The 16,221-nt window shown below is 36.0% G+C and overlaps 1 protein-coding gene across 1 annotated transcript in view; it reads left to right on the forward strand.

Moving 5' to 3' along the window:
- Nucleotides 1-16,221, forward strand: part of ADAM18 (ADAM metallopeptidase domain 18) — a 144,794-nt gene that overhangs the window by 98,410 nt on the left and 30,163 nt on the right. Inside the window, exon 17 of the mRNA XM_045459772.1 lies at nt 6,519-6,599. Coding sequence (XP_045315728.1) covers nt 6,519-6,599 — 81 coding nt within the window. The remainder of the gene's footprint in view (nt 1-6,518; nt 6,600-16,221) is intronic.

Raw genomic sequence — 16,221 nt, forward strand, 5'->3', positions numbered from 1 at the left:
ATTGTATTATTATAGATTAGTTCCCTTATGTTTGTTATTAACTGTTTTATGTATTTGGGTGCTTCTATGTTGGGTGCATATTTTCCCTTGTTATATCTTCTCGTTGGATTGTATGTTTTATTATTATATAGTGTCCTTCCTTGTCTCTTGTTACAGTCTTTGATTTAATGTCTACGTTTTCCAATATAAATATTGCTACCTTGGCTATTTTTTTCTGACATTTGTTTGCATGATAGATGTTTTTTCATCTTCTCACTTTCTATCTGTAGATGTCTTTAGATCTCAAATATATCTCTTGGGATGCCTGGGAGGCTCAGTCAGGTAAGCATCTAACTTCTGCTTAGGTCATGATCTCATGTTTCACGAGTTAGAGCCCGGTGTTGGGCTCTGTGTGGACAGCTCCAAGCCTGGAGCCTGTTTTAGATTCTGTGTCTCCCTCTCTCTCTGCCCCTCCCTTACTCATTCTCCCTCTCTCCCTCTCTCTCTCTCTCTCAAAAATAAATAAAAACATTTTAAAAATAAAACAAAATATATGTCTTATAAGAAGCATATAGATGTGTGTTATTTTTTAAATCCATTCTGTCACTGTATGTCTTTTGATTAGAGGGTTTAGTCCATTAACATTCATATTAATTATTGGTAAAGGTGTTTATTGCTATTTTATTACTTGTTTTGTGGTTGTTTCTGAAGATTTTCTCTGATCTGTTTTGTCTTTCATGTTTTGCTGACTTTCTTTAGTGATATATTTGGATTTATTTCTCTTTATTCTTTAAATATTTGTTAGTGGCTTTTGATACATGGTTACCATTAGATTTGTATATAACTTCTTCTGCACATAGCAGTCTATGTTAAGTTGATTGTTGTTTAAGTTTGAACCCATTCTTGTCTCCTGATTCCTTCTTGTTTTAGGTATATGTTATTATATTTTATGTTCTTTTTTTATGCATGAGTTCCTTCACTTATTTTTTATAAAAATTTTCATTTTTACTGCTTTTGTGTTTCCTACCTCTATACTGTCACTTTTGGTCTCTCCTTTCCATTTAAAGAATCCCCTTTTCTTGCAGGGCTGGTTTAGTGGTCATGAACTACTTTACTTTCTGTTTGTCTGGGAAACTCTTTATCTCTCCTTCTATTCTGAATGACAGCCTTTTATAAAGTGTTCTTGGCTGCAGATTTTTCCCATTCAGCACTTTTTTTTTTTTTTTTATTTTTTATAATATATGAAATTTATTGTCCAAATTGGTTTCCATAAAACACCCAGTGCTCATCCCAAAAGGTGCCCTCCTCAATACCCATCACCCACCCTCTCCTCCCTCCCACCCCCCATCAACCCTCAGTTTGTTCTCAGTTTTTAACAGTCTCTTATGCTTTGGCTCTCTCCCACTCTAACCTCTTTGTTTTTTTTTTTTTTTTTTCCTTCCCCTCCCCCATGGGTTTCTGTTGTTTCTCAGGATCCACATAAGAGTGAAACCATATGGTATCTGTCTTTCTCTGTATGGCTTATTTCACTTAGCATCACACTCTCCAGTTCCATCCACGTTGCTACAAAAGGCCATATTTCATTTTTTCTCATTGCCACGTAGTATTCCATTGTGTATATAAACCACAATTTCTTTATCCATTCATCAGTTGATGGACATTTAGGCTCTTTCCATAATTTGGCTATTGTTGAGTCAGCACTTTGAATATAAAATGCCACAACCTTCCGACTTGCAAAATTTCTGTTGAAAAATCTGCTAGTTTTATGGGTTTTCCCTTATAAGTTACTAATTTCTTTAGTCTTGCTGCTTTTAAATTTTTTTCTTTGTCATCATATTTTGCAAATTTAGTTACAATATGTCTTCGTGTGGGTCTGCTTTTGTTAATTCTGATGGGTGTTCTCTGTGCTTCCTGGATCTGGATATCTGTTTCCTTCCTCAGATTAGGGGAAATTTTCAGCTATTATTTCTTCAAATAAATTTTTTGCCTTTCTCTATCTCTTATTATTCTGGGACTCCTAAAATACGAATATTATTAAGTTTTATGGAGTCAATTCTTTTAGTCTTTTCTTGTTTTTGTATAATTATTTTTTCTGTCTTTCGTTTAGCTTGGTTATTTTCCATTACTCTTTCCTCTAGGTCACTAGTTCTTTCCTCTATTCCTTCCATCCTGCTCTTCATCCCATCAGGCCTGTTTCTCATTTTGTTTATTGTACCCCTAACTCTCCTCTGTTATTCCTTATCTCTGTGTTCAGTGTCTCACTCATGCCTTCCACTCTTTTCTCAAGTCTAGTGAGTATTCTTGCAATCATTGTTTTAAATTCTCTATTAGGATCATTACTTATATCTGTTTCAATTAGATCTCTGGCTGTGGCCTTGCCCTGTTTTTGTTTTGGGATAAATTTCTCTGTCTCCTCATTTTGCCTGCCTCTCTATGTCTCTTTCTCTGTGTTAAGAAAATCAGCTATGTCTTCTGCCCCTGAAAGTAGTGACACTATAAAGAGATGGTCCTGGAGTGCTCTGCAGTGCAGTGTCCCTGTTCACAACAACCTGGCAATTCAGGAGATTATCCTGAATCAATGTGTTGTTTATGCCTTGCTGTCATATCACTTTTCCTTTCTGGTGTAGTAATCTGTACTGACTCTATGACTATTTGGGACTGTGTTTGCTCTCTGTGATGTTAGCAGGACCTAGGAAGTCCAGCTCTTGGGGGGCATGCCTGCCAGAGAACTAGGGAGTGGGATGCTGGGGTTAGCAAATTTTTCACTGGGCCACTAGTCCTATGTCAGATCCTCCAAAGCACTGAAGGGGGTGGGATTTGTGTGCCAAGGCAGCTAGGTGAGCAAGGCTAGGTGCCATGTCCAAGGAAGGCTGGGTGTGCCTGGGCCCAGTGTGCCAGGATGGCTGGGGTCTGCAGCTGTGCATGGTGTGGTGTCCGGGCCCGGTGGGGCGGCTGCTGTGCACCTATTGGCTGGGCATGGAGCAGGACAGCAGCTGGGGGCATGCAGTAAGACACAGTGCACAGGAAGGCTAGGGACACTTGTTTGGGGAAAGTGCACAATGGCACCTGTAGGCAAATGTGTGGTACAGTGGATGTGCATGTTGTCCTGTGGTAGCTGTGCACCTGACAGCTTGTTGAGGCACATGTGTGGCTATGACAAAATTTTCCCTGAGCCCAGGGCCATACCTAGCAGGCTTGGAGTAGGCTAGTCCTTAGGAGAATACTTGGGCATAGTGCACTGGCAGAGGGTTAGGTAGCAAGTGTTGTGCAGTCCTGCCTCCTGCAGGTGGCTCTATGTTTATACTGCAAGGCTGGGGAAGAAAATGGTGATTTCCAACTCCCTCATTTTCAGAGAAGTCCCCCAACGCACTCTGAAATCAGTATGAATTGATCTGTCTCCCATTTCTCCCCAGAGTTGTGCAAACCTTTTGTTTTGTTTTGTTTTTTTGTTTTTCTTCTTTAGAGAGACAGAGCATGCATGCAAGCAGGAGAGAGGGGCAGAGGGAAAGAGACAGAATCCCAAGCAGGCTCCATGCTCAGCATGGAGCCCAATCCAGGGCTCGATCCCATGATCCTGGCATCATGACCCAAGCCCAAACCAAGATTCAACTACCACACAGGTCCCCTTAAACTGTCATTTTTATGCTGCTCTCTGTGGGCTGCTGTCTCTTTAAGGGCAGTGACCCAGGTATCACTTGCCACGCTGCATGCCTTGTGCTGAGGCAGCAGATTTTAAAGCTCTTAGGCTCTAAGCACCACTGATTTTATAAACACAGAAATAAGCAACTTTGGGTTTTTAAAAAAAATTTTATTTTTTTAACTAATCTCTACACCCAGTGTGGGGCTCAAATTTACAAACCTCAGATGAAGAGTCCAGTGCGCTACTGACTGAGCCAGCCAAGTGGCCTATCAGCCCCTCTGGTTTTTAAAGCCAAACATTATGGGGATTAGTCATCCCCATGTGAGGTCCCTGGTGTGAAGAATTGTTTCTCTGCCTTCTCCACAAGCTCAGCTCCCTCCCTCCAACAGGCAGCCTCCCTACACCTTTCTGACCTCCTGACCTTTCAGATGTGGCTTCTTCTCTATATTTAATTGTGGAGCTTTTTCTTCCAGTCCTCCCATCACTCTCCAGTTTGTTAACTTGGATGTGGATGATACCTAGTTGAAGCTTTGGGACAGGGTGAGCCTACTCTGCTACCTTTCCAACCTCAGAATTTCATTCTTTTAAAGGTTCAATAATATTCCATAGTTTGTATATACCACATTTGTTTATTGGTTTATTTGTCAATGGACATTTAGGTTGTTTCTACCTTTTAGCTCTTGTGAATAATGGTGCTATGAATAGCATTTGGTGTACAATTATCTTTTCAAGTCCCTGCCTTTTAATTCCTTGGATATATACCTAAACATGGATTTGCTGGATCATATTCTAAATCTGTGTTTATCTTTTTGAGGAATGGCTATTCTGTTTTTCACAGTGGCTGTACCATTTTACATTTCCATTAGTAATTCACAAGTGTTCCAATTTGTCCACTTCCTCATTAACACTTTATGTTTTGTTTTGTTTCTGTTTTGATAATAGCCATCTTAACAGATATGAAGTAACATCTTATTGTGTTGTTAATTTTCACTTTCTGGATAATAAGTGATGTAGAACAGTTTTTCACAAGCTTGTTGTCCATTAATCTCTTACCAGATAATGATTTTTTAATATTTCCTTCCATTCCGTGGGTGCCTTTTCAGTCTCTTGATAATGTCGTTTGCAGACAAAAGTCCTTTTAATTTTGATTAAGTCCAGTATATCTGTTTTCTTGTTTGTTCCCTGCCGTTTGGGTATCACATCCAAAAACATATTTCCAAATTAATGTTATGAAGATTTTCCCTGTGTCTTCTCAGAGTATTATCATTTAGTTCTTTAGGTCTTCAATACATCTTGAGTTAGTTGTTGCAGATGGTATAAGATAAGGGTCTAATTTCATTCTTTTGCATGTGGATATCCAATATCCCAGAATCATTTGTTGAAAGCATTGTCCTTTGCCATTTAACAGACTTGGCAGACTTCTTGAAAATTATTTGACCATGTATGAGAGGATTTATTTCTTAACTAATATATTCCATTCATCAGTAATGCCTGAATTTATTCCATGACCACATTGTTTTAGTTGCTGTAGCTTTGTAGAAAGTTTTGATCTCAAGAAGTGTAAGTTATCCCACTTTGTCCTTCTGTAAGTCTGTTTTGGCAATTGGAAGTCCCTTGAAATTGTTTTAGGATGGATTTTTTATTTCTGAAAAAGTGTCATTAGAATTTTAACAGAGACCACATTGAATTTGTAAATTGTTTTAGATAGCATTAACATCTTAACAGTATTATGTCTTTCAGTCCATGAACGGGTACGAATGGGTATCTTTCCATTTCTTTAGGCCTTCTTTAATTTTTTTCAGCATTTCTTGGTAGTTTTCAGCATACATATCATTTATCATCTTGTTTAGTTTAGTTGGTTAATAATAGTTTATACTGTTATAATTGGAATTGTTTTCTTAATTTAAAAAAAATGTTTATTGTTACTATAAAGAAATACATTTGATTTTTGTATGTTAATATTATATTCAGCAAATTTACTCTTTTTGATTAGTTCTGACAAGCTTTTTACATGTGGAGTCTTTAGATTTTTCTATATGTACGATTATGTCATCTGCAAACAGATTATTTTACTTCTTTCTCAGCAATTTGTATGCCTTTTATTTATTTTTATCACCTAATTGGCACTGGCTAGAATTTCAAATATGTTGAAAAGAGGAGGCAAATGTAAGCTTGCATATGCAACTTTATGTATTGGGTATATGTTAATTTTCAGGAAATAACTGCAAAAACAAATTTTTATTCTTATTTGATATATTCATATTTTTGATGTATTACTTATAATTTATAGTGCTTTTTAAATAAAATAAAAGAACATAAGCCAGGAGGCCAGTTAACAAAATATAAAATGGTAAAGGAAGCAAAAGTTACATATACTGGTGACTAATTACCACTGGATTACCCATTTTTATGGAACAAGGGTTTTACAATGGTTACAAATGAAGTTAAAATATTTCTCTTGACAAACTATTCTTATCAATATTATAACAGATTCATGATAATTTATAATCCAAAATATTCACTTACATTTGAAACCAAAACAAAATTAATGAATTATGTTCCAAGTTTTGAGGGCACAAATCATTAACACTAACCAATTATTTATAACAGAATATTAACACAATATAGAAAATATCCCTTATGGAGATTCTCAATTTAATTCCTAAAGGCCAAATTATATTACATTATTACAAAAAAACTATGTCAAGGCAAACACCCAAGTTATTTTTCTTTAATTGATTATTGTTTTGATTTTGTATTGGAATGCTAGACTTTTTGTACCCAAATGAGAGTAATATGGAATAAAAAGACTCAAATTGGGCATATAAGAAATAATTCTTTTCTCATGTTATATCAAATGTATGAATGATTATGAAATATTATCTGTGTTTTACTTTAGTATTGTATAAATAAAACCTGCAAAAAAGTTCACTTGATGGAATATAACTGTAATGCTGCTACAAAATGCAGAGGAAATGGAGTAAGTAACTTTTTTTATAGTTCTAAGTTAAATGTTATTTTTGTGGGTAATTAAAAATAAAAAAATTATCTTATTTGGGAGAATTGAGACTCTAGGTTACTTTTAATCTGACCTGGTCCAGAAATAGCTAATGAATATAAAGAAAATCAGTGAAGCTAATTCAAAGACTGTTAAATATATTGTACTACATGTGTTGAATTTATTGTAAGCACCCACAACTTATGAATTAATAACATGTTTAAATGAAAACCATTTATTCTTTTCTTATGACAATAAGTTCATGCTTTACTTCTAAATATGTACTTATAAACATAAATCATTTACTTATAAATAAAAATTTACTTATATAAATTCATATTTATATAAAATTCATATAAAATAAATATAAGTATGAATATATTTTGTTCTCCCTCATACTCTTAATAATTAAAATTTATGGCTATATAATATTTTATACAGAGTACACTTAAAACCATGTTGATACATTAGTGAATTTTCTCATTGCTCCTATGAAGAGATTTCTAATAGGAAATGTATCCTTATGCAAAAATTTTTATTTCTTCCCAACTGCTTAACTATCTTAATCTAATAATACTAATTTGCTGTCACATTTGTGTTTAATTTTTACTTCTTTAATTTATAGTTCTGGTTCTTTTTAAATTATTTTTCCTAAAAGAAAATCAGTGTAAGATGCATTCAACATTATAAAAGTTATTTCAAACTTACCAAACTTATAGGATTCAATTTTATAATTTTTAAATTGTTTGGATTTGGACTATGTAAAATGCTTTTTGCATTATCTTTAATTTTCTATAGGTTGTTAACAAAAAGGATAACTATATTTTAATGTTTTGTTTTTTACTTTCTATATAGTTATTGTTCTGATCTTTTGTTTTTCTTTGTTTAACTTTCCATTGTAAGTCTTTAGCCTTAATGACTTTTATTAAATCTCAAAACAAAGTTAGAGATTATAGATTATTGATACTGGTTTATTGGACACAAATTTATTTTCTTCATCTACTGCCATTTTTATTTTATTTACCACTTTTGTATTTTTAATAAAATTTTCACTATGAAAAATGACATTAAAATAAGTAAGATTAGACTTCTGTATTTATTTTAAGAATTTTCACTATTTGTTAGTTTCATAATTAAAATTAAAATGTCAAGTAAAATCTAAATCTAGGAGAAGCTCTGTTTACTTTCCAATGACATGTCAACAGATAGGCAACTTTATTATTTACAATTCATAGAGTTGATTTACAACTCTATAATTTCCAACTTTAGTTCAAATTTTAAGAACATGTAGTTGCTTAGACATATTATTGTGAATTATTGGCAGTTATGGTTGTGTTGTTCTTTCTTTCTTTCTTACTTTCTTTCTTTCTTTCTTTTTAGGCTTACGTTTTATTTGTATAAAAATCAGAAAAATAGCTGTTAAAAGTCTGGAAAAGTACAGTGAAATAAATTTCTTGTCAGTATTTTAGCTGATTGAATATTTACACAAAAGAGGTTTTCAGTTTGAATTATTTCAAAAATTTTTTTCTCTACTCTCATAGTTATTTATAAATTATCCAAATGATTAGGGTTTTTTTTTTTTGTTTTTTTTTTCATTTTTATTTTATTATTTTTTTTCCAATATATGAAATCTATTGTCAAATTGGTTTCCATACAAGACCCAAGGCTCATCCCAAAAGTGCCCTCCTCAATACCCATCACCCACCCTCCCCTCCCTCCCACCCCCCATCAACCCTCAGTTTGTTCTGTTTTTAAGAGTCTCTTATGCTTTTGCTCTCTCACTCTAACCCCTTTTTTTTCCCTTTCCCCTCCCCATGGGTTTCTGTTAAGTTTCTCAAGATCCACATAAGAGTGAAAACATATGGTATCTGTCTTTTCTGTATGGCTTATTTCACTTAGCATAACACTCTCCAGTTCCATCCACTCTCCAGTTTCATGCTACAAAGGGCCATATTTCGTTCTTTCTCATTGCCACGTAGTACTCCATTGTGTATATAAACCACAATTTCTTTATCCATTCATCAGCTGATGGACATTTAGGCTCTTTCCATAATTGGGCTATTGTTGAGAGTGCTGCTATAAACATTGGGGTCCAAGTGCCCCTATGCATCAGTACTCCTGTATCCCTTGGGTAAATTCCTAGCAGTGCTACTGCTGGGTCATAGGGTAGGTCTATTTTTAATTTTTTGAGGAAGCTCCACACTGTTTTCCAGAGTGGCTGCACCAATTTGCATTCCCAACAACAGTGCAAGAGGGTTCCCGTTTCTCCACATCCTCTCCAGCATCTGTAGTCTCCTGATTTGTTCATTTTGGCCACCCTGACTGGCATGAGGTGGTATCTGAGTGTGGTTTTGATTTACATTTCCCTGACGAGGAGCGACGTTGAGCATCTTCTCATGTGCCTCTTGGCCATCCGGATGTCTTCTTTGGAGAAGTGTCTATTCATGTTTTCTGCCCATTTCTTCACTGGGTTATTTGTTTTTCGGGTGTGGAGTTTGGTGAGCTCTTTATAGATTTTGGATACTAGCCCTTTGTCTGATATGTCATTTGCAAATATCTTTTCCCATTCCGTTGGTTGCCTTTTAGTTTTGTTGGTTGTTTCCTTTGCTGTGCAGAAGCTTTTTATCTTCATAAGGTCCCAGTAGTTCATTTTTGCTTTTAATTCCCTTGCCTTTGGGGATGTGTCAAGTAAGAAATTGCTACAGCTGAGGTCAGAGAGGTCTTTTCCTGCTGTCTCCTCTAGTGTTTTGATGGTTTCCTGTCTCACATTCAGGTCTTTATCCATTTTGAGTTTGTTTTTGTGAATGGTGTAAGAAAGTGGTCTAGTTTCATCCTTCTGAATGTTGCTGTCCAGTTCTCCCAGCACCATTTGTTAAAGAGACTGTCTTTTTTCCATTGGATGTTCTTTCCTGCTTTGTCAAAGATTAGTTGGCCATACGTTTGTGGGTCTAGTTCTGGGGTTTCTATTCTATTGCATTGGCCTATTGTCTGTTTTTGTGCCAATACCATGCTGTCTTAATGATTACAGCTTTGTAGTAGAGGCTAAAGTCTGGGGTTGTGATGCCTCCTGCTTTGGTCTTCTTCAAAATTACTTTGGCTATTCGGGCCCTTTTGTGGTTCCATATGAATTTTAGGATTGCTTGTTCTAGTTTCGAGAAGAATGCCGGTGCAATTTTGATTGGGATTGCATTGAATGTGTAGATAGCTTTGGGTAGTATTGACATTTTGACAATATTTATTCTTCCAATCCATGAGCTTGGAATGTTTTTACATTTCTTTATATCTTCCTCAATTTCCTTCATAAGCTTCCTATACTTTTCAGCATACAGATCTTGTACATCTTTGGTTACATTTATCCCTAGGTATTTTATGCTTCTTGGTGCAGTTGTGAATGGGATCAGTTTCTTTATTTGTCTTTCTGTTGCTTCATTATTAGTGTATAAGAATGCAACTGATTTCTGTACATTGATTTTGTATCCTGCAACTTTGCTAAATTCATGTATCAGTTCTAGCAGACTTTTGGTGGAGTCTATCTGATTTTCCATGTATAATATCATGTCATCTGCAAAAAGTGAAAGCTTAACTTCATCTTTGCCAATTTTGATGCCTTTGATTTCCTTTTGTTGTCTGATTGCTGATGCTAGAACTTCCAACACTATGTTAAACAACAACAGTGAGAGTGGACATCCCTGTCGTGTTCCTGATCTCAGGGAAAAAGCTCTCAGTTTTTCCCCATTGAGGATGATGTTAGCTGTGGGCTTTTCATAAATGGCTTTTATGATCTTTAAGTATGATCCTTCTATCCTGACTTTCTCGTGGGTTTTTATTAAGAATGGATGCTGAATTTTGTCAAATGACTTTTCTGCATCAATTGACAGGATCATATGGTTCTTATCTTTTCTTTTATCAATGTGATGTATCACATTGATTGATTTGTGAATGTTGAACGAGCCCTGCATCCCAGGAATGAATCCCACTTGATCATGGTGAATAATTCTTTTTATATGCTGTTGAATTCGATTTGCTAGTATCTTATTGAGAATTTTTGCATCCATATTCATCAGGGATATTGGCCTGTAGTTCTCTTTTTTGACTGGGTCTCTGTCTGGTTTAGGAATCAAAGTAATACTGGCTTCATAGAATGAGTCTGGAAGTTTCCTTCCCTTTCTATTTTTTGGAATAGCTTGAGAAGGATAGGTATTGTCTCTGCTTTAAACGTCTGGTAGAACTCCCCTGGGAAGCCATCTGGTCCTGGACTCTTATTTGTTGGGAGATTTTTGATAATTGATTCAATTTCTTCACTGGTTATGGGTCTGTTCAAGCTTTCTATTTCCTCCTGATTGAGTTTTGGAAGCGTGTGGGTGTTTAGGAATTTGTTCATTTCTTCCAGGTTGTCCAATTTGTTGGCATATAATTTTGCCTAGTATTCCCTGATAATTGCTTGTATCTCTGAGGGATTGGTTGTAATAATTCCATTTTCATTCATGATTTTACCTATTTGGGTTATCTCCCTTTTCTTTTTGAGAAGCCTGGCTAGAGATTAATCAATTTTGTTTATTTTTTCAAAAAACCAACTCTTGGTTTCATTGATTTGCTCTACAGTTTTTTTAGATTTTATATTGTTTATTTCTACTCTGATCTTTATTGTTTCTCTTTTTCTGCTGGGTTTAGGCTGTCTTTGCTGTTCTGCTTCTATTTCCCTTAGGTGTGCTGTTAGATTTCGTATTTGGGATTTTTCTTGTTTTTGAGATAGGCCTGGATTGCAATGTATTTTCTTCTCAGGACTGCCTTCGCTGCATCCTGAAGTGTTTGGAATGTTGTAATTTCATTTTTGTTTGTTTCCATATATTTTTTAATTTCTTCTCTAAGTGCCTGGTTGACCCATTCATTCTTTAGTAAGGTGTTCTTTAACCTCATGTTTTTGGAGGTTGCTGAGACCTTTTCCTGTGGTTGATTTCAAGCTTCATAGCATTGTGGTCTGGAAGTATGCATGGTATGGTCTCAATTCTTGTATACTTATGAAGGTCTGTTTTGTGACCCAGTATGTGATCTATCTTGGAGAATGTTCCATGTGCACTCGAGAAGAAAGTATATTCTGTTGCTTTGGGATGCAGAGTTCTAAATATATCTGTCAAGTCCATCTGATCCAATGTATCATTCAGGGCCCTTGTTTCTTTATTGACCATGTGTCTAGATGATCTATCCATTTCTATAAGTGGAGTGTTAAAGTCCCCTGTAATGACCACATTCTTATCAATAAGATTGCTTATGTTTGTGAGTAAGTGTTTTATATATTTGCAGGCTCCTGTATTCGGTGCATAGACGTTTATAATTGTTAGCTCTTCCTGATGGATAGACCCTGTAATTATTATATAATGCCCTTCTTCATCTCTTGTTACAGCCTTTAATTTAAAGTCGAGTTTGTGTGATATAAGTATGGCAACTCCAGCTTTCTTTTGACTTCCAGTAGCATGATAGATAGTCCTCCATGCCCTCACTTTCAATCTGAAGGTGTCCTCAGGTCTAAAATGAGTCTCTTGTAGATAGCAAATAGATGGGTCTTGTTTTTTTATTCATTCTGATACCCTATGTCTTTTGGTTGGCGCATTTAGTCCATTTAAATTCAGTGTTATTATAGAAAGATATGGGTTTAGAGTCATTGTGATGTCTATAGGTTTCATGCTTGTGCGATATCTCTGGTACTTTGTCTCACAGGATCCCCCTTAGGATCTCTTGGAGGGCTGGTTTAGTGGTGACGAATTCCTTCAGTTTTTGTTTGTTTGGGAAGACCTTTATCTCTCCTTCTATTCTAAATGACAGACTTGCTGGATACAGGATTCTTGGCTGCATATTTTTTCTGTTTATCAAATGAGAGATTTCCTGCCATTCGTTTCTGGCCTGCCAAGTTTCAGTGGAGAGATTGGTCACGAGTCTTATTGGTCTCCCCTTATATGTTAGAGCACGGTTATCCCTAGCTGCTCAGAATTTTCTCTTTATCCCTGTATTTTGCCAGTTTCACTATATGTAGTGCAGAAGATCGATTCAAGTTATGTCTGAAGGGAGTTCTCTGTGCCTCTTGGATTTCAATGCCTTTTTCCTTCCCCAGATCAGGGAAGTTCTCAGCTGTTATTTCTTCAAGTACCCCTTTAGCACCTTTCCCTCTCTCCTCCTCTGTAACACCAATTATGTGTAGATTATTTCTCTTTAGTGCATACTTAGTTCTCTAATTTTCCCCTGATACTCCTGGATTTTTTTTATCTCTCTTTTTCTCAGCTTCCTCTTTTTCCATAATTTTATATTTTAGTTCCCCTATTCTCTCCTCTGCCTCTTCACTCCGAGCCGTGGTCATTTCCATTTTATTTTGCAGCTCGTTTATAGCATTTTTTAGCTCCTCCTCACTGTTCCTTAGTCCCTTGATCTCTGTAGCAGTAGATTCTCTGCTGTCCTCTATACTGTTTTCAAGCCCAGTGATTAATTTTATGACTATTATTCTAAATTCACTTTCTGTTATATTTTTTAAATCGTTTTTGATCAGTTCATTAGGTGTCGTTATTTCCTGGAGATTCTTCTGAGGGGAATTCTTCCGTTTAGTCATTTTGTATAGTCCCTGCAGTGATGTGGAACTTCAGGGCACTTCCCCTGTGCTGTATTGAATTACTTGCATTTGTGGGTGGGGCCACAGTCAGACCTGATGTCTGCCCCCAGCCCACCACAGTCAGACTGGTGTGTGCCTTCTCTTTCCCTCTCCTAGGGGCGGGATTCACTGTGGGGTGGTGTGGCATGTCTGGGCTACTTGCACACTGCCAGGCTTGTGGTGCTGGGGTTCTGGCTGGCGTATTAGCTGGGGTGGATCAGCAAGGTGCACGGGGGCAGGAGGGGCAGGCTCTGCTCAGGTACCCTTCAGTGATCTGCTTCTGGAGGGCCCTGTGGCAGCAGGAGGGAGTCAGACCCGCCACTGGAGGGATGGGTCTGCAGAAGCACAGTGTTGGGTGTTTGCGTGGTGCAAGCTAGTTCCCTGACAGGAACCGGTTCCCTTTGGGATTTTGGCTGGGGGAGGGGTGAGGGAGATGGCGCTGGCGAGCACCTTTGTTCCCTGCCAAGCTGAGCTCTGTCGTCCGGGGCTCAACAACTCTCCCTCTCGTTGTCCTCCAGCCCTCCAGTTCTCTGAGCAGAGCTGTTAACTTATAACCTTCCAGATGTTAAGTCCCGCTTGCTGTCCGAACACACTCCGTCCAGCCCCTCCACTTTTGCAAGCCAGACTCGGGGTCTCTGATTGGCCGGCGGGCTGCCCCTCTGCCCCGCTCCCTCCCACCAGTCTATGTAGCGAGCACCGCCTCTCCTCCCTTCCTACCCTCTTCCGTGGGCCTCTCGTCTGTGTTTGGCTCCAGAGAATCCGTTCTGCTTGTCTTCTGCTGGTTTTCTGGGTTATTTAGGCAGGTGTAGGCGGAATCTAAGTGATCAGCAGGACACGGTGAGCCCACCGTCCTTCTATGCCGCCATCTTCCCAACCCTCCCTCTTGTTCTTTTTTCATTTATAATATACTTTTAAAAAAAATTAATAAGAATATTTTTAAGAGCAGTTTTAGGTTCACAGAAAACCTGAGGGAAAAATATAGAATTTTCCCATATGTCTCTTTCCCTGACATAAGTATAGCCTCCTGCATCAAAAGTGTACATTTGTTACAATTGATGCACTTACACTGGTACATCATAATTACCCAAACTACTGAGAGTTTACATTAGGGTTCATCCTTTGTGTTGTATATTTTATGGTTTTGGACAAATGTAAAATGACATGTATCCATTATTATAATACACATTATAATAATAATTTTCACTGGCTTAAAAAATCCTCTGTGTGCCTGTTCTCTCCCCCAGCCCCAACCTATGGCAGGCACTGATTTTGTTACTGTCTCCATAGATTCGCCTCTTCCAGAATGTTATATAGTTAGTATATAGCCTTTTCTAGAATCTTATATAGTTACATAGTATATATAGTTATATAGTTATAAAGCCTTTTCAAAGTGACTTCTTTCACTTAATAACATACACTTAAGATTTCTTCATGTCTGGATATGAGTTTATTTATTCATCTCTGAAAAACATATTGTTTGCTTCCAAAATTTTGCAATTATGAATATAATTACTTAAATATCCATGTACAGGTTTTTGTGTAAAGATAAGTTTTCAACTCTTTTGAGTATATACTTCTGTTTCAATTAATCTCCCTAGCAATTTATAATTTTATTACTCTGAAAAGTAATAATCTACATATGAATATCAACAAGTTGAGGAAAGAACAGCAGATTATATTGAAAATATTAGTTATTGATTGACTGTAAGTGGTGGGCATTCCTGAATCTGGTCTCTGTTGTTAAAGACAAAGTTTTCAGTATTCAATTCCATGTCTTTCTTTCATATGACATGCTTTTGAAGTATCTAAAAAGTTATCTCCAAATCCAGGGTCATGGAGATTTTCTCCAATTTTATCCTCTAGAAGTTTTACAGTTTTGTATTTTACCTGTAAATCTATGATCCATTTGAGCTAATTTTTATAAAAGGTTAACTAAGTACTTAGTAACTTAGTTAAGTAAATTAATAATAAGTACTAACTTTTTGCATGTGAATATCCAGCATCATTTGCTGAAAGATGATTTTTTCTCCATTGAACTACCTGCCTTTTTTCCATTATCAAAGATCAGTTGATTATATTTATGTGGGTTTAATTCTATCTTCTCTATTTAATTCCATTAATTTGTTTTGATTATTGTAGCCTTAAAAAATGTATACATGTCAAGTAGTTAAATGGTTCTTCTTTATTCTTCAGCATTATGTTGGCTATTCTGCATCTTTTGCTTCTCCATATAAACATTAGTTTGCCAAATAAGTTATCAATAACCAGAAAATAACCAACTAGAATTTTTATTGGGAATGTATTGAATGTATAGATCAAGTGTGGAAGATCTAACATCTCGAAAATATTGAATGTTCATATCCATGTACATGGACTATGTCTCCATTTTTATACATCTTTGAGTTTGTTACATTAGACTTTTGCAGTTTTCCTAATACAGGTCTTGTAAATTTGAAACCAATTATTTCTGGTGCTAATATAAATGGCATTGTTTTTAATTTCAAATGCCAATTGTTTATTGTTATATATAAGTATACAATTGACTTTTATATATTAAACTTCCATTATGCTACCTTACATAATCACTTATTGGTTCATATATCTCTTTTTGTCGATTCTTTGGGATAATTTACACAATCATCTCATCTGAAAAGAAAAAAATTGTATTTCTTTCTTCCCCAATTTTATATCTTTTATTTCCTGTTCTTATTTCCCGTTCTTAAGGTTTTATATTTAAAATCTTTAGGTATGACTAAAGTCATATGTTTTATGACTAAAACCATTAGGTACCATAAATTTTTATGACTAAAACCATTAGGTATGACTTTAAGTATAATGTTGAAAGAGAAAAGTAGTAAGACTAAACATCCTTGCCTTGTTCCTGATCTTAGCAGGAAAGCTTCTAGCTATATTCTCACTATTTTTTCTTATATTTCTTCAATGTAGTAGGCCATATTAATGTGAAATTCT

Source organism: Leopardus geoffroyi, chromosome B1, assembly GCF_018350155.1.
Source record: "Leopardus geoffroyi isolate Oge1 chromosome B1, O.geoffroyi_Oge1_pat1.0, whole genome shotgun sequence".
In the NCBI taxonomy this organism is placed as follows: domain Eukaryota; kingdom Metazoa; phylum Chordata; class Mammalia; order Carnivora; family Felidae; genus Leopardus; species Leopardus geoffroyi.